The 23,686-nt window shown below is 42.8% G+C and overlaps 1 protein-coding gene across 3 annotated transcripts in view; it reads right to left on the bottom strand.

Moving 5' to 3' along the window:
- stard13b (StAR related lipid transfer domain containing 13b) overlaps window positions 1-23,686 on the bottom strand; it is a 69,032-nt gene that overhangs the window by 20,398 nt on the left and 24,948 nt on the right. Inside the window, exon 1 of one of the 3 annotated variants that reach the window (XM_030067262.1) lies at window positions 16,608-16,836. The exons of 1 other annotated variant lie outside the window; for it this stretch is intronic. In XM_030067262.1, coding sequence (XP_029923122.1) covers window positions 16,608-16,731 — 124 coding nt within the window. In that variant the 5' untranslated portion in view covers window positions 16,732-16,836. Of the gene's footprint in view, window positions 1-8,607; window positions 8,801-16,607; window positions 16,837-23,686 lie in introns of those variants that run through there. One more of the 3 variants, XM_030067261.1, reaches the window with a different exon arrangement.

Genomic DNA, 23,686 nt, shown 5'->3' with positions numbered 1-23,686 from the left:
TATTGTACCTGTGGGCATCTGTGCTGCCCTGGGTCCAGACGCAAGGCGTGGAAACAGACTTCAGCAAGGGGGGGGAGTTAGACCATGGGCCTGTCTGACTTTCCCCTCCACTCCAGTCTCCGTCCACCAACTTCCCCTTGGAGCTGTCTGCTTCCTTCTCTCCCTCCCTTCTTCTTCTCTCTTTCTCTGTCTGTTTCTCTTTCTCCTCCCTCTTTCCTCTCCCTCTATCTTGCTCCCTCCCGTTCTCCCTCCCGTTCTCCCTCCCTCTCAGCAAGACTCTCATCTGGGCTTTTTCATTTGTCTTTTTCAACTCTCTCCTCCCCCTTCCCTTATGCCAGCTACTGCACAGCTGGGTCTTCCACAGCTACAGTATCCCATGTGGTCATGTAGTATAATTTTATTGTATCCCTCTTTGGAGCTACCAACTCATTCTATCCCGAGCAGCAGTCCATGCACAGTATCTCCTGTACTATGTTATGCACAGCAGGCTGCATGCCTTGCCATGCTGTTCTCCCACTCATAATATATGGTTGTGTGCTGTAATTCTTCCCTCCCTTTGATAGCCTATGTAAACACTGTAATTTGGTTTTCCAAGAGCACTGTATAACACCATTGAAGGGGGTTAGCTATGAATTACTGACAAACAGACAGCCGACTGACCTAAAATCTCTACTCAAACATGAAGAAGGATTGGCTGGAAGGCTATTAACACATGTTCTGTAAGTCCTGGCGCCCGCACAAATACGGTAACCTACACCGAAAGCCTTGCAAGGTCAGCAGAAGCTAATAAATATGGAAGCAGTGTAAGCTAACAAGTTATATTTCATTTGCAGCAGTGGGTCTGATAAACACTGAGTCGAGGGGAAGAGGGGACAAGCAAAAACATCCAGAAGAAACGCTTGTGAAGCTGAATCCTGCAGTGCTGCATTAGGTCCACCTCCCTCTCATTTGGACAGGATCCCAGAGGGAACTACACGGGGTTCCCTCTTTCTCTGGGAATGGCCTCTGAGAGTCAGAGGGTAGAGAGGGGGCCAATGTCAGAACAAGGGCCCCTACCGTGAGAAAGCCCTCCCAGGACCTAAACAATAAAAGCATGGAGCAATCCCTGGGGACGCTGGTCCTAATTAACGACATCAAAGTGAGCGGCCACAAGAAACTGCCTCAGGAGCCTTGCTGCACTCGTGTGAGAAGCTTGATGATGATACAGTCAGCGAGTATTGTTGCGTTATGATGGAGTGCGGTGTGGCTTATCAAGAACTCCACCGCAGGAATGTGTTAAGCAATTGTTGGGTTTTTATCAGAGCATTCACAGTCTCTCACACACGCCGACGTGCAGACTCACGGGGCGTAAAGTGCATAAAGTGCAAGGCCATTTTTTATGCGTGGCCGTCAGTGACAGGCTGTGTTCAGACAGTCATCCCCTGTTTGAAAGGCCTATAAAGTGAACAGACAGCGGCTGAATGTCTGTGGTCTGAATGCACGCTGCCCCTGCGCCTCCGTCACTTTTTCCAAATGATGGTATGCCATGTACATTTCTACCAGAGGAGGGCGGCCACACATCAAAAGCTGACATGGCTTTAGCAGATGAGGACACTGTGCAGCATAATAATGAGGACAGTCAATTGCTCAGTAAACTGCACAGTGAAGAACTGGACCCTACTTTTGAGGAGACTGAAATAACCTGTTTTTATTGAATATAAAAATGTTAGTCCTTGCAATACCTGAGTGGACAAAATCCTCATCATTCAATGTTTGAAAAGCATTAAGAAGGAAAGTGCTCTTTGGAGAAGGGATAATCAAACATTAAAAAAAAAAGCATCTCTAAGTCAAATCCTCTTCACAAAATAGTTGAGTGAGTTTGCTGTTGATCATTTTTTGCTCTGATGAGACCTTTAGCCCAAACTTGTTGGCTGTTTTTAGTGTTCCAGTATGAATCAGTAATTCAATAAAGGCTATTTTTTTAAAAAAATAAGTGTTACCTTGGAGTTTTTTTTTTGTAACATGCTTGATTGAAGCCATACAAGTTTGTTTTGAATTGGTTTGCAGAGCCAATGCAATTGCAGTCTGAGTCATTCTGGGGATGAATTTTATGCATCACATGACACTACCTCCATACACTCTCCACTGCCTTTATCTGTGAATGTACACAACACTGCAACTCGAGGCCTTTAGATAAGGACATTTGAAAACTTTTTGTCGTCTTAAAACATAAACTAGAAATGGACCTGTGAAATAGTTCAGTCTCCATGCTTCATTTATTTGTGCTGGAGCTTTATGAACCAGGCCACATCCATTACTCTGGATAATCCTTCTATGAGTAAAATAGCCTATTTGGGACAAACCTGTTGTTAGCGTGCTTTTAGTGTGCTTTTTGTTGAATGTAGGTTAATAAGGCTTTTTTTCATTGAATTAGCATTTTCTGCTTTGAGGAATGCAAACGCCCTGAGATCAGGCAAAGTTTTCCACTGTGGCTCAGTTAATATGTGACTTTTTGTTCCTGTTACAGTGCAGCCAAGGTATTTCTCCAATCTCTATTTAGTAAATGATTAGCCTTGCACATGTGGCAGCTGTCAGCGAGTCAGACTGTGTAGGAGCTTTATGGGAGCTAGATTTACAGGAAAAATATGGGCTCAGCCTGCCACCTCCAGGCAGGAAGTGGAACCTACACAAGGGTGCAATATGAATGTGACCTTTATTTACAAGAGGCTGGCTTGAGTCAGTTGTTCCGAGCAGTTAAACGATTACTGAATTGCTTACTTGTTCTTTATCAGCAGGGTGGGACGTTAGCGGCCAAAAACCAAACACTGGCCGCATTTTGTCTGTATCTTTTAGCTGCTGTTGTCTCATTCAAGTGTTATACGCGTACCCAGACAAAGAGAGTGCTTGATTTTGATTTTGTTTGACTGAATCATTCACTGACATTCAGTGGGAAAATTCTACCCAACCCTCACATTTTAGGCTTATCCCTGTTAATTGCCACATACTGCAAATGAGAAGGGGGAGGGGAGTACAAGCTACAGGTTGAGTCATTTCAAGTGGCTTATACTCACTGGCATCTGACTGTATAATGAAGTGCCAGAGTTAAAATGGCAGCTAATTACACAGTCAGAATGGCTTTTTGCTCCGTGTCAATATCATTTATTGCCCTCTTAGGGTAACAAACACAATCTGCATTAAAATAAAGTCTAAACTAAGCAGGCACATGAATAAAAGATATTTGTGGCAAAGCAAACAATGTGTAAGCCAATATCTATACTTCTTATCAAACCTCCATTTGAATCAAGCTGCAGTCGTATGGGTTTCACATGCAGATGATCTGAAGCGCCGCACGCTGTTATGAATAATTCAGAGCTCTGGAGTGAGTGGTCTTGAGAGCGACAGGGCAGTGTCTGACTGGATTCCACACCTTGGAGAGCTTTTGACTGTTGCAGCTTCTCAAAACACTGAGCGGCTCCCACTTCAAAAACACAAACCCCTCGGTGGTTTCTAAGAATCGGCTCTCCGGTGGTGAGAGGGCAGAGCATGGCCTGCTCTCTCTGTGCTGCAGCATTTTAAATATATATAAGTATGGAAGGGTTTCATGTGGGATCCTAGAATATTTCACAATCTAAACAACATAAAGCATACAGTTTGACGCTTATCTCATAAACCTAGACAGTAGAATATAGTGAAATATTAGGGTGTGTAAATATTCAGCTCAGTTCACCTCACAATTCACTACATGGAGATTTAATTTAACAAGTTCTGTCCAAGTTTGTAAATCAAGATTTAAGTCAAAGAGTCAGTTCAGTACATTCAGCCAAATTTGATATCCATTAATAACTATGCAAAAACTCAAGACTATCATTTTTGTTCTGAAAAGTAGAAAAAGAAAACAGAATTACTTTCACATTATTTATTTTATTTTAAAACATATACATTGATAAAAAAAGAGATCACTTAAACTTTTTATTTTTTATTAAGAACTGCCAAGGTGATTCATTCTGTTCTTTGTTGTTGTTTTTCTTCTTTTTTGAGCATATCAATGCAGTTCAGTCAGCATAATAATAATCAATGCAGTGAATGAATCCATATAACTCTGCATAAAACATTAAATTATACACACTACAGAATGTACATGGGCTTCACTGAAACAGTACCGGCCACCGTTATGTAGGCTAACACTTGGCATATACCAGCCAGCGGGAAGCGAAGACACAGGCATTTCAGACAGGACAGTCAAATAAAAAATTCACTTTTTAACTCCGGGACACAGACAGACTCACTGCTCAGTGCACAGCTGCCACGCAATAACTTGTGTCATTTGACGAGAGGAAAGCAACATCCTCGGCCATGTCAGAGCGCAACTAATGATCTTTCCAGGGCAGCGATCGGAGCCCACTGGCTGCACCAAGGTCACTAAGCCACGCCGGAGGGCCACGCAGGGGTCACGCTGGACAGGGCTTCTTGTCCCAAACACAAGAGGCCTCAGTGAGGACAAGAACCAAACAACCGTAGTCAGCGAGGAAGCTTTTAGTCGTGCTGTCGAGTTCAAAGAGTCAGCGTTTCCACTGTGACCCTGATGTACGACTTTATGACATTTCCATGACTTTCCATAGTTAAATCAGCGCGCTTCCATGACCTAAAAACCGGTATTCCTTCTTTATGTTGTTTTTCAGCTCAGAAAAGTTCCAAAGGAGTCAACAGTCTGGTTTCCACAGCAGTTAAAAACCAGAACCTAAATCAATGATTATGTGAAACAAGTTCTAAAATCCATTAAGTGACCCATCTGCAAAATTCCCTGATATTTCCTGACTTCCCCTGAGAATCGATCGCATTACCAAGCTTTCCATGTCTGGAAAACACATCTCACAATTCCATGACATGCCATGACATTCCACAAGTATCGTGCCATTTCAAGACAAAAACAAAAGTTGATGGTAAGCCTTTTAGCTCTCAACATTTAAGTACTTGGGAATCTTCTTGAGGAAGGGAATTTCAAAATGCATTCACAGTCTCCATTAAGTCACTGGTCATAACATGTTAGAATGTGAGGGCTGTGGGGAAAAGCTTACAGCAGGGGAAATTTGCTGTAAATACAGCAATTTATGAAGAATTTAGGAAAACAAATCAAGAATCTCGGAGGAAATTTTTTCTCCATGACAGCATGAATAGCTCATTGATTCCACACACAGGAGGCAGTGTGTGCAAGCGTGTAAAAAATGTGTGTGAATTCAAAGTGTGTGAATGTATTATTGAATGTGGGGTAAGGGTAAGCTGGATACATAGGCCAAATATAGTTAAGCGTGGCTGTGAAACGTTCCTTTTTTCTGACGCATGAGTAGCAGCAGCAGATGCAGAAATCTTGAGAATCTGGGCTCCAGATGGGCTGAGCGCGGCGCAATAAGGGCTGACAGACCAGAGCAGCACATATGCACAGTAGCCGCTTCGGAGTGATGAGATAGGGAATAATACTGCTCTAGGACCTCAGGAATATTTGCAGGAAAAGAGATCCCTCCTAAATAAAAACAAGCCCTTCCCCTGCCACAACAGCCCCTCAGAAGAGGAGTCAGTCCCGACTGATTCAAACATATTTCATAAAGGAATAAACATCGCTACTATGTGGCCACAATACAAAAAAATCTCCATCTTAGGTAGTTATTTAGTCTCATATTGAGTCTTAAAAATAGTTTTTCTTTAAAAAAAAAAAAAAAAAGTGAAGCCAGTGGGACGACTCTTGATTCCGGTGCAGTTTAATTTGCTTCAGGAATCCTTCTGGGAATAAAAATATGCTGAAACAAGGTAGAATAAAGCAGATAAGCTCATCAGTATTTAGAAAATGACACTTCTTGATTAGCATTGGAAACAAGTGGGATCATCTCATCCCACTGGTACATTCTGTCACTTCTTTTGACGAAAAACAAGATTTAAACACTGCATATAAGACTAAATTATTTCTCTTGCAGCAATATTTCCAGAGACGCTTGGGTCCTTAGTCCCTTCCGGTGCATTGCTAGTATAGCTAATCACGGTGGACTGGGTGAGAACCTACACACACGGCTCTGGTGGCAGTGAAATGCCATCATATCGGAAACATGACTAAGACCCCGCAAACGTCCCTGGAATTCGGGGTGAAACAATACACGAGTGACTCTGCCAGTCACCGCGGCCCCCACTCACTTTCAGCCTGCTATGTCAACAGAGCTGACCAGCTGGAATGCAGGAGCCACAGGAGCCAAAGCAGATTACTCCTTTGGCTCTCCACACTCTGCAGTGCACAGCAAGAGACATAAAATACTACCTCGCTGTTATCTGTGGCATTTCAAATGTCGCATAGGGTGAGGCCAGGGGTGCAAGGGATTCATACGGGGCTTAAACCTTGAATGACGGCGATTAAAATGAGGAAAGTGGATTGAAATTAGCTGCCACATTGCTAGAAAATCGTCATTTGGGTTTTTAAGAAAACAGACGTCTAAAAACTCTAAAAATTCACCAAAATTAGGAATGAAGATAGCATCGAATTACTTAATCACAGCACTTTAGCCAGCTAGGAAAACAAAACTGACCAAAATTAAGCATGAAATTCCTAATTTGACCTGGAGTTTTATGCAACAAGACACCTTGGAGGGAACTGTTTTATACCACTTATTTTAGGGCCATCTGCCAAAAATGTATTCAGTTTTTTTTTTTTTTTTTTAAACTGAAATGCTTTGGGTTTAGCTGACTGCAGACATTTCCTGTAGGTTGCCCCTTACAGGTTACGACCATGTCTCTGCTGTTCTGATACCTTTAACACATCCATACACTGACAAAACACTACACATCTAAGCCCGAAGCCTCTTTTCTACCACCGTTTTGTTAAAACTACATATTGCTGATTTGTTTTTTTTATTCCTAAGTCTCGCTGAAGCAGCTGAAATTCAAAGGTTTTTCTTTCCCAAGTTGATGGAAAATGTGGGTCATGGTTGTATTCACTGGCCGAGGTTAAAAAGGTATGAAGCTTCACAAATGAGTGATGTTACTTTTGAGAAATTCTGTTTTCAAAGGCTCAGATCGGAGCTTTGATCTCTCTGAATACAGTTTCAAACCCCGCAGACACGGTCAAACCATAAGCAAGAAGAACAATTTGAAACAGGAAAATGGCACTTTGTTATTGAGGTTTCTGATTAGCATAATATAATGAAAACCCTTGAGTGAATCAGAAGTTAATATTCAGCCAGACTGTGGTGAAACAAAACCAAAATCTATTTAAAATATTCCACAAAAAAAAAAAAAAAAATGTTGCTACGCTTTAACAAATCCCATCCCACTATGAATCGTGCAAATGGGGACATTAAAAAAGGACTAATGCACATAAAACTACTCCAACCATTCAATTTCTATGATTCCAAGATGCTTCAAAGGTATCCAAAATATTTTCTGTCGTTGTCACGGATGACCTAAATTGTTGGTTTGGTGTTAAACCAGACATCTGTAATATGAAAACACATGCTCCCCTCCCTTACAAGACTCCACATGCCTGGAAACATCAGATCAAGATTTCCTCCTGAAAACAAGCGTACCTCCAAAGAGCTCCAGGACGTCTTGATACATCAGTCAACAGCAAGTCCTGTGTCTCCTTTATCTCCTCATGACCACAAAACCTGCTTGATGTGTTGCCTAAATCCACTGCAGTGATACAGAAATCCTTTCCCACAGCGGAGGGTGCATTATCTGACTCATGCATCAAGGTAGTGTTGGGATTGTGACTGAGCGGAGAACTATGCAAGCGAGCGGCCCCGCGGACGGCTCAAAAAGCCTCTGCGGGCCGCCGGTGATGGGGAGTGCCGTTGTGAAACGTGGCCACCCTTTGATCCAGCTCCAGGGTGCTCACACCTGCAGGAGGGCAGGTGTGAGCGTGTGTTATGCGTGCCCAGCCCCCTCCTCGCGGGACAGACCTTAAATCTCCAGGTAGAGGCTGACAAGCGGGACATGGCCTAGGCCAAAGCTGAATGGAGGGGCAGGGCAGTGTGCTAAAACACCGCTGTATTCCCCTGGCTGGACACAACGCTGCCCAAAAGAGCCTGAGGACTTGTAAAGCTGTCACACTTTCCTTCATTGATATAATTGATTGTTCACACTGTGGGTTTTTCTCATTATAAAACCCTACACCTAACCACTTATTACTAATTACTTACAACCAAAAAGGTCACCTTTGCCTACTTGCTGGGCGAGGGTGAAGTTTGCCATTATTTACACTTGCACACGAGGACTATTTCTGTGAAATTTTACATTAATATGACAGTAGGAAATAAACTGAGGAGAAACAGGAGAAATATGAGCTGACATGTGACAAAGCTAATCAGCTGACCCTGAACTCACACTGTTACAAACACTTTGTAAGTCCTTGCTCGCTAAGCCGCCATGCTGGGAACTCTTTCTCCATACTCTAATATTGTTTATCTTTATCAAATCTTACTCCTTGTTTTGGCAACCGGCTCGCTAATCAGTCATTCCAAGCATGCCTTGAAGTAACAGATAAAGACACAATTAAGCAGCACACTTAGGACCTGGCACTGAGTCAAAGAAAAAGAGGTTATTTCAGACCACAGCTGAACTGTCAACTAACAGCCAAAGACTTTTTCCTACCTCCGGCAATCTTCTTGAGTAGCTGCTGCCTGGCAATGATCCTGCCCAGCCTGTAGCCGGAGCGTCTCCTGTGATGGTCCATTCTCAGGTAGATGTCCTGAGTCTCTGGGGTCATGCTGCCCAGACATTCGCTGCCTGGGGACTCTGGGAGCTCCCTGAACATAAGTGGAACACTGTACACCCCAAACGAGGCCCTCGCCGCTGGCTGCTACACACTCACACACACTCACTCTCCCAACCAACAGAAAACTTCACATACAAGCGCAACAAGCCTGAAGTGAGCCGAAGAGGGACAGGAGAGCACAGCCGAGGGGGAGGAGTGCCAACACTTCACTCTACCTCTTTGGGTCACGTGACCGCAGGGGGGCCAATGGCGGGGAAGCAGTGGGAGTACTGCCTACCTTGCCGAGCTGAATCCAGTGTCTGTGTGAGCGCCTGTCGACTCCCCCCGGCTCTGGAGGGAAATATAAATACCAATGGAATGCCTATGAACTGAGTAAGGAGAGCCGGGGTGGAAGAAAGAAGGGTGTGGGAGGGAGGGCTTAGAAAAATACTGGCTTTTAAGGCCCGCCCTGGACCAGAACAACTCCTCTGCTGTTGCCGTTCACACAGGTGCCAAGTTTACTGGGCAAAAAGTGAGTCTGTGTGCCATTTAGAGGAATCCAGTGAGGGCAGTGAGGAGAGGGGAAAAAAACTGTTTTCCCTGGTGGTAGAATGCTAATTTCTGCTCCCCCACCCCCATCACATAACCACTACTTCCAGCCGCAGGAAAGCCTCTCAGCAGGTCTCCGCAAAGTGTTAGCACCAAGGGGAAAAGGAAAACTTTTAGTCTGAACACCTATACAATGAGCAACCAGGATTAACTACACGCAAAACCAAACAGACGGCCGGGATAACGTGCAGCTTTGGTGTGTCGTTTGTCAAATTCAAACGAAGAAATGAAAGCCCAGTTTTGGTGTAGCCTACGATGCTGAAGATTTTGTCAAAGCTGGATCTGTCGTCGACCAAACAGTTGTCTGGAGAAATGTGGAGTACTTGAAAACTAGATTAATAAACATTTTGCCAATGACTTTTCCATGCCCTCTCCATAAATGAGCAGAATTTCCACAACAAAAAGACAATTTTAGAGTTGGCAGTGAAGAGTTTTAATTCCAATACAAGCTGAAACGTTAAAAAGTTGATGCTGCAGTCGTCAGATTTCATGACTGTTCCTCAACTTTTTTTAAAAAAAATTGAATTTTCCATAACTTTTCCAGGGCATTGAGAAATAATTGCGACCTCGCTATCATTTGGGATAATTCATTGTGATTAAAAAAAAAAAAAAAAAAAAAAAAAAAAAAAAAAAAAGTCAAGCACCTTCAATTTAAAATTACATTTCTATCAGTATGTTTCCAGCACGGAGCAACAAAACTCTTGCACCTGAAACAGAGTCCACATCCACGCAAACAGACCCACCCAGTGCTGCCAATCAGGGCCAGACACTCCTTTAAGCCGTCCTGGTCTCTGCGTACAGGCTGCCTGTGTAGTGTAAGTGTAAGCATGGCACCATACATGTGAATAGGGTACAAACGGGCAGGCAACCAAGTCAAACACAGGCCGCGTCTGTCCCTCTCCCTGGCCGGCAAAACCCAGCCCAGCTGAAGCACACAAAGACCACAATTCAGCCGCTGCACACTTCAGAGCCCGCTGCAAGTTTTCATGAACTTCTTGTGGGTTTAACGGTCCTCCCCACACCCCAAACAGGAGCTATTTCAAAATGCCGTTGTTGTGTTTTTCAGGTAGCAGGTGCTGGTGTGACACTGTCCAGACGATTTCAGCGGTGACTCAACTTTTACACGCTCATTTACAGTACACCTGTGCTCATTTCCTCCAGCAGAACACGCTGCAGAGGGATCAGTGTTACTCCGAGGTGTCAGATCGTGAAACGGAGTGACAGCCTGATCCCTCCTGAACTCATTCCTCTTTTCTTTCCTCTTGTCTAGACGAGGAAAATCACTCAGTACGTGAAGCGTATACTGTTACGGAATCAATCAACCACTGCTATGCAACGTAATTATGAGTGAGGTTAATGCCACCTGAGGTGTTTTTGTCAAAGTCCCCGGTCAAATACCTCAGCCACATTGTGAAAGGGCTATATGAGATCTCCAGTTTGCTCATGGGACGTCCTTGTGTTTAACTTTGAGCTGCCTGCCATGAAGAAATGGCTGCGGTGTGTCCTTAGTGGGAGTGTTGTGTGTCGGGCGCTGGGACTGAAGCCCTTATCAAACTTGTTCCAACATGCCCTGTCTAGGTTTCAGAGCTGAATGACAATACAGCATGGGAAAAAGGAATCCAGACTCACATTGCACAGACAAACAAACACACCGTCTCAAGCTCTGCCGATCCAGTTGACAAAGAAGAGTGTAGCGTTCACTGCAATAACACTGTAACTGTGACTGTAACTGTAACAAATTGAGCCACATTAAAACTCGGCCACAATTTGGGGGTGTGTCCAGAGTCAGGCTCGCGGCCTGATCAGTCCAGAGGCAGCTGAGTGGTGTTTAGACACCAGTTTGATGTGGTACGGTATGATTCAGAGGCAGACACATGTAATCTGCACTGGGCAGTGCTGGTTCTGGCGTAGCGAAGTTTCCTGTGGTTAGGGGAGGAGGATTAAGAATAGCCCCAGTGTGACTGATGATTTCCACCCCACGAGCCACCAAGTCTGACTGCCTGTGTTTAGGTCTGGCTCGTAGTAAATCACACATTAATACTGCCGGGCCATTAGAGCAGCTTTCCAGGTAGCCTGAGGCATTTTTGAGTAAATGACCCAGCGGAAGAGGAAGCACACCATATATTTTATATTTGCTTGCAGCAAAGTGAGCCTAAACATGCGAGTGGGCACTCAACTTCAGACACAAAGAAGCTCTTAACTGAGGTTCACTTTTCCGTCCGCCACAGCTGTGAATTTAAGCGGAGACAAGTCTGCAAAGTGGGGATCTTATAGCAAGACTGCACGCATCATTATTCAGGTCTTATTCTTATCTTTGGTGGTAAGTGCTCCTCAAGCAGCTGGCTGCAGCTGGTGGGTTTTCCCCAAAACAGAGGTGTGTCCCAAGACATTCAGGCTTCTGACCTGCAAATTAAACTTTTTTTTTTCAAAGTATAGTACTTACTGCGGTGAAAATGTGGGAATAAGTCTGCAAATCTAATAGTTTCCAAAACAAAATTAATCCCAAGTATGTTTATGCTGTCTTTGGAATAGTTGGTTAGAAATGAGTTTCCCACAATTATGATTATTTTATTCAGGTAGGTTAATTACAATAATTCATAAAAATAATGAAAATAGATGGTCTTTGTCAAAAGTCAGCAGACATTTCTTATAGTCAAAGTTTTGGGTGATTAGGTTTTACAATACAACCAATTAAAAAATAATGGCATTCTCATTATCACCAATTATATGATGGATGGTTTTGACCAAGAACTCTGACTGATGTTTGAGTTGTGCTAATAATTCCCAAAAAGCACAACTCGCCATGCTTCACGAAGCACAATAATTGGCTCTTTGCTGCCTCTTGTGATAAACAGGGAGCTCATTAACACTGTGCCTTGTTTTCTCCTTCTTTTATTCTTTTACCCTGTTTATCCAAATATTTGAGGAATAACGTTTAGGCAGGAGGCATTTTTTACTAATATTTAAATTGGCATGTTGCTCATCGTGTAATAAGAAGTCTGATTCTTTGCATGAACCAATGAAATGTTAACATACATGTGCACATTTCACTTACAGAGCAGCTTCACAAGCAAGAGGAGGTTCAGTATCTTGCTCAAGGAAACATCAGCAGGGATGGACACCCACTGAAAATGAAAGCAGTGGTCTGCCAGTTACAGGGAAATCTCTTTAACCGCTTGATCATCCTGCACCTTGTACCTTCGCCCATCACTGCCACACCTCAGATAACAGTGAAGGATGCCTTCCTCAGTATTACTGTAGAATAGCACACAAACACAATTCTATTCTGATAAATTAGAAAAAAACACAACAAATATTGAGTTGATCCTGCAGTTTAATTTATGGCTAACCTGCTTACATGCTCAATGAGGAAAAAGATATCACTAACACTTTTTTTGTTCAACCCAAGTCCATTATAAATTATATTATATATTATATTTGTCCAGGGCAGGCACAGACACAGATGTTTCATTGCCTGTGGGCAAATCAGATGATGGTCTTGTCTTAAAAAGCACAGTGAGTACAGGCTTTTTACCTCATCTGATTTAGTGGCTTTCCAATATTGAGCATGCCATCAAAACTTGCTGTTGCTCACACTGGGATAGGTTATTGTAACCTTATTGTGACATTAAATGCTATTCTTAGCCCAGTTTGTGCAGGCTGGTAAGTGTTTCTTCAAAAACATGGATATTGTAGAACTCATTCACCTAAAACTTTAGGATGTTAAAACCCAGTGTTTAAAGTGGCATGACTTTGAAACTAAATATATCCAATACACCACCCAAACTCTCAGTTAAGCATCTGCACAGCCTAGGTGACAACACAAATAACTTTTCCCACATATATATATAATGTATTTCCTCCTATCTGAGGGACTTGTGTACAACTGAAGTCAGCCGCCTCTGAATCACAGCCATAATGTGTAAAAAGATTTGATGCATCTCCCTCTGTGATGAAAACCCATCATTTCTCTGACGGCTACCATCCATCAGTGTTTATTTCTCAATAGCCTGAAGCAGCCGAGTTACACCTATTAATCACCAGATGCTGAAGCTCGCCATATTTGTAAGAGCTGCTCGCTGCAAAGTGACCTTCAACATAGTAGCAGGGAGCAGGTGGAGTACAACAGTCTGAGGTCTAAATGTGAATAACTTCTCCTGCATACATTTCCTTTTATCTGAGGGTCGTATGCAAATGAGTAAACTCAGCCAACTTTGAGTCACAGCCTTTATATGTAGAATTATGTGATGTATTTCTCCCTGTAATGAAAAATGTCTTTCTCCGACAGCTGCCATCCATCAGTGTTTGGCGAGAAATAGGCCACCCTCTGTGATTTGACACACATGCATTTCCTTGTTGATCGGCCAGATCCATTACTGATGAGCCAGAAATTAGCTGTCAGGGGTCTTCAGCACACCTGACCTAATTTCATATAAATTCAGGGCTACTCCGTCAGACTTGCTTCAATTTCTCCCTAGATTATAATCTGGTCAGGAGAGAGAGGTTTCTCCCCCCGAAGTGCAGAAGTAAAGCTGCACAGCTCCAAAGCCGAACTGAATGCTAATGTCATCTTCATGCTGAACCAGAAATTTATGCAACAACATACAACAGTGGTTGCGGTAACGTTCAGTAATGTGATGTGATGATTAACGTCAGGGTGAACTAGTGTCTGAACAGACCATGGTTCAGCCTGGACAGCCTGATTTAAAGCCCTGTGTCAGCAAGCACTCGCCCTGCTATGCATCTGAATCTCTACCAGCACCGGGGCTGCTGCTCTGTGGCCGACCTGACCTTTGACCTCCTTGCAGCGGGGAAGTAAAAGGTTAAATGCCATGTGGGGATCAAGAAAATATCACTTGATGTTGATTATTATCATTATTATTCAGTCCGTTAGGTCAGTTAACCCTGCCTACAGCAGTCATAATGCATAACTAAAAACTGAAAACTATGTTGGTTTCTTTTTTGTGTTTTTGTGTTGCATACTGCTGTTTCATGGTATTTTAAAATGCATGCATGGTTGTATGTTAATGCACAGGCATATTTGTGAACGTATGAGCATGAATCTATGCGTGCATGTGTATATGCAAATATGTAGTTTTAGATTTTTATGATGTACAATCATGTATAATTTTCTATTTTTTGTTCATGTAAATTCTGCTTCTGTTCAGTTGTCAGTTGAATGTCAATAAACTCAAACTCAAACGGCTGTCTATATATGGCCCCTTATTGTTTATTGTGTAAATAAACAGCGGATACTGATGCATGGCAGATCAACTCAGACACATATATGGAAAAAGAATGCAAGATTAATGTGTCAGCCCTCCCGACCACGCAGGACTCAGCTGCTACATCACCGGAGTGCCTTAGCGGGCTGCACAGCTGACACATGCATGCATCCAACCTTGTGAACAAAACAAAACAGGCTCATGTGATAGATGAACTATAGCGATCAATGCTGTTGAACACAAGAAAACAAGACCCCTGTAAAATCCTGGACGCACTCACGTGTCATCCACTGTTCTGAAACTCGAAAAACACTATTTGTCTACAGACCCCAGCACTTAATTTTGTACTTGCAAATACAAAGTTGTCTTTTAATTCTCTGAAATTCACATATTTGCAACATGAGGACCTGGCACACTGTCAGCGGTCATTTAACTGCACCTAGTGGTAGACTTTGGTTACTACGCAAATTATCCACCATCCACCAACATAAGATTTGAATCTGAAAGTCACACACAGACAGAAGCTTTTACAGACTCACAGCAGAAGGCACTGAAACAAACATACACACTGTGTCTGATAAACAGAGTCAGACCAAACACACACTGCAGAACTGCATGATAATGTAAACTAAATAAAATATGACAAACCAAAACCACTTTGGAAAAAAATAAATCACAACAACAAGCTTTAATGTAATTGAAAGTTTTCACAATGTGATTTAGTGCATACCATGGATGAAACCCATCTGCACACAAGATAAAGAGGCTACTGCGCGAAAACTAGACAACTGCATGTATGTGAGGTGTAATTACTATGTAAAATTTAAATAAAATTGTCCAACCACACTGTAAAAAAAAGAAAAGAAACAAAAAATGATATGAGAAAACTTCGGTAAATAAATAAATAAATATAGCAACCTGCTATATATAAAAACACAGCCTTTTGGGGGTTTTCAGTGTAATAACCAATAACCAAATCAGAGTATCATGTATTCTCTCTCTCTCTCTCTCTCTCTCTCTCTCTCTCTCTCTCTCTCCCTCTCTCTCAAACACACACACACACACACACACACACACACACACACACCCTTTTTCTTTGAAATTACTTCAGTAGCCTTTTCCAGGTATTGAGAATGTAAACCATCATAAATGTATGTAAACAAACACAAATTTATTGTTTTATTTAACGTTTGACTACTCTGCAGTCACGTGCACGTTCACACCTCCTGTACACCAAATCACATGAGGTGGCATTAAAATACGCACATTGCCGTTGTCCACAATTCCCCATTCAAAACACACAAACGCACATCAGCGACACCTAGTGGTGTAATAAATACAGTCTACAGCCCGGAGTTGGTGTGAGGAGCGACCCTATTGCTGTGGATTTTGTAGTTCTATAGAAAGTTTGGTTAAATTACTGAGACATATTGTTAAACAAGAGGGATCCTACAGGCCTTTTTTTTTTTTTTTTTTTTCGTATTTCGCTGAATAAATAACTAACCACTTATCGTGACTATTCACCTCACCCGAATTTTAACATATTAAAGCTGTATTTTCCTTTTTTTTTTTTTATAAGAAATTATACGCTCAGTGAATTAAGCAATTATAAAACTGCCATTTTTCTTCTAGTTATGTAGGCTATATATGTATTTTCATAGCAACTGGAAACAATACAGTTTAGTCATAGGTAGTTTCCAGGGATGTGGTGGCAAAGCCTGGTAAACTGTGACCTCAAAGTCGGTGATCACCATGGAGTCAAACAACAACCAATGACATCCAAAATCATTTGTAAATAGGAAGAAAAAGCTATATACGCGTGCTTTCCAGTAGTAAACTCAATGTTTATGAATTTTATAAGTTTGAAACAGATTATTAAACTATGCAGTGTAAGTCATCAAGAGGTCAGTCTAAAAAGGTGGCCAAAAGTGTGACTGCACAAATAAATGTGTGCCTCTTTTGTTTGTTAGTGTTGTTTTGTTAGTTCTGGTTTATTTCCCTGAACTTCTCCCGGTCGTCGGGCCACTTTGCGGGACAGCCGGGCTACCTACAGGGCTACTGACCTGCGAGTCTTCGGTCTCTGACATTTTTCCAGAGTAAATCCCAAGCTTTGGATGTGGAGCTCCGCAGCTGCTCGCTGAAAGACCGCCGGAGTTTGAGTTTCGCTGAGTTCCGTTTAGATGTCATCGCAAAACCTCCACTCGGACATAATAACACAAATCTGCTTCTCCCCGCAGCCCGTTATGCCAAAGTCTCCGACAGAGGCACCTTTTCCTTGCCGGTGCAGGTTTAGTGCGCCTGGAGTACCCGGTCCTCAAGCGAAGGTATCAACATGATTATTAAAAAAAAAAAAAAAAAAAAAGAGTTGGCTTCACGTCCCGTTCAATATTCCTCCCTCTCAGAGACGGATATTAAAAAACACACGAGAGGAGACACAGCAACACACTGACACGACAGGCACCCGCTGAGACCTTCACACACTTCAGACCAGATGTGTGTGTGAGTGTCTGTTTTTGCATGTGTGTGTGAGTGTGTGCATGTCACTGGCTCCACGCTCAGCTACACAGCCGTGTTGCCTTCAAGTGCTGTGGGAGATAATTCCGCGCCAGGCGCACATGACAGGAGCGACCCAGCGAGGTGCTAAGTGTGACTGGGAAAAGGGGGGTTTTCTCCCATATTCAACGGATTTTCTCCACTTCATTTTTCTCCTGCAGTAAAAAGTTACTCCGTGCCACATGTTTACTGTAATAAGCTGTACACTAATAACAAATCACTCAGCCCATGTTGTGTTTTTTTTTCTAGCCAACAGCACTTGAACCATCCAACAAGTCAAGGCAGCATAAGATACACAGACCCTTTAAAGACCCCCCTACCCCTCTGAGCCCTGCAAACACACACACACACACACACACACAAATTCTTACAAAATACCACAATAATCATAGAGTGTAAAAATTGCTATTGGAAAATCTCTAATACTAATACAATATGCCTTTGCTGACTCAAAGCATTACCTGATGCTTTTATTCAGTGTAATTTCCTGACCCCTGCATTTTGCTCTACGAACGTGTTATTTCAAGATCCCTTTAAAATGTATGATATAATTAATATAATTGTCCTACTTTTAAGCATATTGAGACTTAGATTATTTATCCTCAGGCAGGCAAGAGAAGGTCAAGCACTGAAAGGAAATGATGTTCAGCACCATTTGCTTTTGTTGTGTCAACACCTTGGCATACACAGACCTGGATATCATTTTTTTTTTTTTAAATAACAAGTGAGTGAACACAAAAGAAAACGTCAGTTCATGTAACAAGAAAAGCCATGATAAGTTATTTTGATAACCCAATTTTGTTAACACGGGGCTACTGTTGCCTGGCAGAGAGCAGTTTCAGTAATCCTTTCACCATAATAATTTGAGGAATTTCCTTCAATCGCTGCATGCGCATTCAGGCAGTGCATGACCTAAGCGTGGTGATATCATATCAGCTGTATTAATTTCATGGTCAGCAGCTTGGATTACTGTTATAATAGGCATAATTCCATTATAAACACACCGTCTTAACACCGAGCGGCTGGCTGAAGATTGACAGTTTCTTTAATGAATGAGCCTCTGCTGCCCTCTGTTTGCCCTCTCTGTATGGCTGGAGCTGAGCTAACATTACCTCATTTCAACAACGAGATATGTAGCCCCCTTTTGCTGCAGAGCTGGATGGGTGATTTATATTGCAAGGTCACATAGTAAGATATCCGAGCACCGAAGGCCTCTGCCTCAGAGATTGGAGACAATTATAAGGAGCTCAGTTTTCAATTTGTTCTGTCTTAAAGTGAAATTATGGCTGTGTCAGGAGGAGGAGACCTAAAACCTGCTTCTGGAAGACCAAGGGAACTGATCGGGGCTACCTGATTACTGTATCTGACATGAAATTAACAGCGACTTCTGTCAGATAAAGCTTCATTTAGACGACCTTTTCTGCTAAGGAGACAATAACCAAAGTACATAAAAGATCAGACATCCTTATCTAGGAAAACATCAAAATGCTCTTTGCAATCTAAGAAGCGGAATCGAATAGTTTGAAGCTTTTTCTTCTGCTTTTGAATCGAAATGGATTTGTCACAAGCATTTCGAGGGTTTACAAATCATAAGAATGAAACAAGTGTGAGGAAACATGAGTTTGCCACGGCTGTGTTGCTTTTTGAGTTTAGCACGGCTCAGCGGGAGGAAACTCTCCACCAGTGACCGGCTTGTTGCTATTTTCAGCCGCACTTGTCCAAAACCCAGTGACTAAAATGAAGCTTGCAGGACAGAAACACACACACACACACACACACACACACACACACACACACACTCACACACTTGTCTAGAGAACCTGTTTCTTGACTTTTGAGGTTGAGCGCTGGAGTGAGTCAACCAGCCATTTTTTGCTGGTTAAGTGATCCAGGCAGTCCAAAACACAAAATCCTTAAAACTGATAGATAATAGTGCCTAAGAATTTAAAACCAAACATGTGAACTATTCCGGTACCAAACTTAGTAATAGGAGTGTGAATCTTTGGCTTAACAGAGATTCAGTTTGATTCATGAGTCACTAGTTGGAAATTTGATTTTGGAACGACTCGGTTGAATTCCAACTATAAACCGTGAATTGATTCACTACTTCATAAACACCTGCAATAATGTAAGACTATTCTTCTTCCTCTGAGATGTGAATAAAAACGGACAAAGTAATTACTTATTTAAAAAAAAAAAAAACTGACTAAAGACGTTGCAATTCATTGGTGTTTTTTTAAGAATCATAAAGGAGTCTGTTCAAAGATTTCAAATCGATTCACGTCAAAGTGAGCGTGAGGCAGGAAGAATGTTGGCACTTTACGTTTCTGCAAACCAAGTGTACACTGAAATTCATGTTTTCAGGTTCTGTGATGTAGTGCCGCCGAAAGTGAGAAGGAAGAAGGACTTTGCCTGTGCAAACTGGGCTTCGAGTCCAATGTCAAAGGACTTGATATGCAGTGTATTTTTGGTTCAGAAATGTTGACATTTCATTGTTTTTGTTGGTTTGTAGAAATGTAAAAATGGAAAGATTCTGGTGACTGAGCTGTTATTTCTTTTAGCAGATCGATCAAGTTGAATCAACAGAATTTATAATCAGTGCGATAAATGACACACTGTTGCTTAAAAAGTGAATAAATGATTACGGCATGCGTGTTCCCTTCATTTCTCATAAAAGTGAAGGGGTTAGCCACCAAAAGAATTGAAGTAACAACACAGGTTTGGCAGGAGAGGCTTTTCTGAAAGCAGCATTAAAAGCACAGTCCATCCAAAAACATCTTGTGTCTCCTCCATCATCTTACTAATCCGCTGACTGATGTAGGCTGGCAGGGAGGGGAAAAAAAGGGATAATGAATGAGTGTATTAGATGTCAGAGTTGTAAACAAGGTATCCATCCCCAGGTATGGTGACTGGCAGGGCGTGGAGTCTGGGGTTAGACCGGACAAACAGCGCCATGTCTACCTGTCAGCTCCTGAGAGGAAAAGTGATGGAGGGATGGAGCGCGACAACAGGTTGTGACCTCTTTGGACACGAATCATCTGAGAGGCAAACAGCCCGCCACTTGGAGGGGAAGGAAAAACCTCACACAATAAAGATCTCGGTTATCGTGCTGAGGATCGCTGTGGCCAGACTATGACTTGGCCTCTGGAGGAGTCCCTGGCGGTGGAAGTAATAGCAGATGCAAGCAGAGGAAACATCAATCAGCCTGAGAATGTTTTCCTTTCGCTGACTCACCCACTTGTTTGTTTTGGCCGGGCAACTTTAGAAAGCGCTCATTTTCTCGTTTCCCCGAAAAAATTGGCACACTTTCAGAGCTACTTTAATTTTCTGTCCTCCTTCTCTCTCTGTCTCCCTCCCCTCCCTCTTTACTTTTTCATAAACACATACAGATAGATAAACACACACACACACATTTATTTGTATACTGGTTGTTCAAATTCCAGGCCTGTTTGTGTGTGTGCTGCCTGTGTCCGGTGACTGATGTGGAATGCTGCCCCATAGCTGCAGCGGGAAAATCCCAGATGTGAGGAAACTGATTTCTCCATCGTGATTGGGTCATGTTTTTGGCCAGGAGGTCTTACACCAGGCCCCTTGAATAGTCTGGGAGATTGCTCTTCCCAGCCTAATGGAAACAAGGCTCGGGGAGCTCTCCCCCTGCCCCCGAAGGCTCGTCCCAGGCATGTGCTATAAATTTCCTGACCATATATTCCCAAGTCGAGTTCATTTTTCCAGAGGAGTCACACATGTGGTGTATATCTGGGTTTAGATTATGGGGTTGGGGAAGGAGGAGCTGCAGCTCTGCACACACGGTCCAGTCCCGATCCATTAAACTGGCCACTAATTCAGTTTGCTTACAGGACAGTCGTAACGTCATGGTTTCCTTCTCGGTGGAGGGTGTCCGTTACGGAATCATTAAGCCCCCACTGACAGTCACTTACATCCCTTCAAATGATGACTTGTCCTTTGGATAACAACAATCATGGTTTTCCACATTTTCCCACTGCAGCGGTGTTTCTTACATAACTCGCCCATTTGAATCCAACTATGACAATAAGCAAGGCAAAAATAGAAAAACTTGGCTGTTTTCTTTCTGAAAATCGTCGTAGAAATGTGAGCTCAAAGGGCTCAAAGTTTGTATAAAGAGGCTTGAAGAATGTAAAACCGGCATGACAAGCGTACATCACTATTGTTTCGTTGTTGAAAAAGAGGAGAATGACAAAGCATGTAATGCTGTCAAGTCGGAGTCTGTTAAGGCTCCGCTGCCCACAAAAATCCATGGGAAAACATTGAGTCTCCACCACCTGGTTTTTATTAGAACAATAAGGATTTAATCAGAGAAGTGGGTTTTTTCCTCTCAATTTCTCTCCCTCTCTCTCTTTCACACACATATACAATGAGTGATGGGAAAGAGGAAGAAGGTGGCAGATGTAAAATATGCTCATGTTTTATTGATTTCATGTAATTGTCAAGTCAGTTAAGATCCCTATTATTTTCTCGGGGGACTATTTCCCATAAAAATGTGGTGAATTTGATCACCCTGCTGGTCTTTACATTGCACATTTTAGGGGATTTCTGCTCTGTATGTGTGTGCCAAGATACCCTTCACAGCCAACCCCAAATGATACAGCTTGACAGGATATGCAATATCTGATCGTAATACCTCAAACAAGAGCGTAAGCCTGCATCAAGTTAGATAGTTTATCATTTCTATGTGAAGACAGAGGCCTTGAACCTAAAGACAGCAGCCTGCAGAGTCTGACACACACTGTTCAGGGAAATTGATGGGTAACTAAAACTACACAGTTACCGTGCTATAAAGAGCACCACGTTGCTAAGAGCATTTATGAAAAACAGAAACCAAACAGTGATGCAATGGTTGAGTCCACATGGCTCTCACCGTGGGAACGACTCTGATAAATGATGTGCTTTTTGTTTTTGTTTTTTTGTAGGCTAAGTCTAAACATTCCTCATTACTGCGATTTCAGTTATTGCAACTTTAAGGTATTCTAATGTGGTAATGTGGTTTAACGTTCCATATTTCCTAAGCCACGCTAAGTTAGTAAAATATGATTTTCACATTGCGTGAAAATAACTCTTTAAAAAATCGGGAAATGCAGCATTATTCTGCCTGTAAAAGTTTGTGCTTTCCCCCTGAGACCAGCACCCCAACTCATTAATTCAGCCGAGGCTGTTAACGGCACCAGCAGCTCAGTTTTGAAAATAGGTTTACCTTATGCTTGTCATAACCCTTGAGTTTAAAAGATCATCAACAATCAAAAAGCAATTAAGCATGAATGTTATTAATGGATGTCTACATGGACTTAATTACCTCGACTGCTGCCAACAGCGCTGCTCGAATAATCAGCCGTGATAAGCTGGAAGCACAGTATAGGCATTGTCTTCGAAATGAAACACAAACAGGTCCTGCTGGGCCCTTAACTTCTCAAGCCAAGAGCCAGAGAGGCAGGGAGCAGAGAGGATGCAGGAAGTCTGCACTCCCCCTGCCTTCTATTGCTCTTTGATTACTGGGCCAAATTGTTTAATCAGGTCTAAAACCACAAGAAAGCCGCAGTGGTACACTGCTCCAGGACAGAGACGCTTTTTAATGGTGTGCTGTGTTTCCTTTTTATCTGGGTACAGGTGGAAGTGGACAGCTATGTAAATCTCCAGCAGCATGGCTACCCGCAGCCTTGCTTCAGTGCAGAAGGACACAGTGTGTGTGTGTGTGTGTGTGTGTGTGTGTGTGAGTCCGTCCACACACTCGGCCAAGATGAGGCGAGGTGAGGGCTACAGGCCCGGTTTGCCTTCCTGCAACATCTGGAATCTCTGTGGTTGATGTGGGAAAGATGGGAGGCCAGAGAGAGAGCCAGCGTGGTTTCTGTATCTAAACCGACCGTGTGGAAATGTTCTTGGCTTGAACACTGTGTGTGTGTGTGTCTCTGTGTGTGTGTCTCTCTCTCTCTCTCTCTCTGTGTGTGTGTGTGTGTGTGTGTGTGTGTGTGTACATGAACAGAAATGCATCATAGCGTGGAGCACGGGACTTGATAAACCTTAAGATGAGAGAGGATTTGTTGTTTGAGTTCATTTCTACTAGAATGCTGAACATTCATAGGGTGAACACACACAAAAACTCTAACACACACACACACACACACACACACACACACACAAAAGGAGATAACGCGAGTGCAGCCTGTTGACTGTTTAGTCGCTGTGTCCTGGTGTGCAGCCCTGAAGTAGCGCAGCTCTTCCTCGCTCATTACTTCCTTGCTAAATCTTGTTTCTGCCTTTCTTCTATGTTGGCAGCTGAGTGCTGGACCAACCCGTGTGCCTTTGTGCTGCTTCACACACACACACACACACACACACACACACACACACACACACACACACACACAGAGCCTGTGCTCCGGTGACTAGTCTGCATCCTGACAAGGCGGCCCACAGCTTCTAACTACTTAGTTTACAAAACGCAGGCCTAAATTCCTCAAGACCCACGCACACACACACACACACACACACACACACACACACACACACACACACACACACACAGACACACACGAAGAGTCCTTAAACACTCTCACCT

The sequence above is a fragment of the Myripristis murdjan genome, chromosome 13, assembly GCF_902150065.1.
Source record: "Myripristis murdjan chromosome 13, fMyrMur1.1, whole genome shotgun sequence".
Lineage (NCBI taxonomy): Eukaryota > Metazoa > Chordata > Actinopteri > Holocentriformes > Holocentridae > Myripristis > Myripristis murdjan.
Note: the sequence above shows the minus strand (reverse complement) of the source record. Positions and strands in the feature narration are given on the sequence as shown.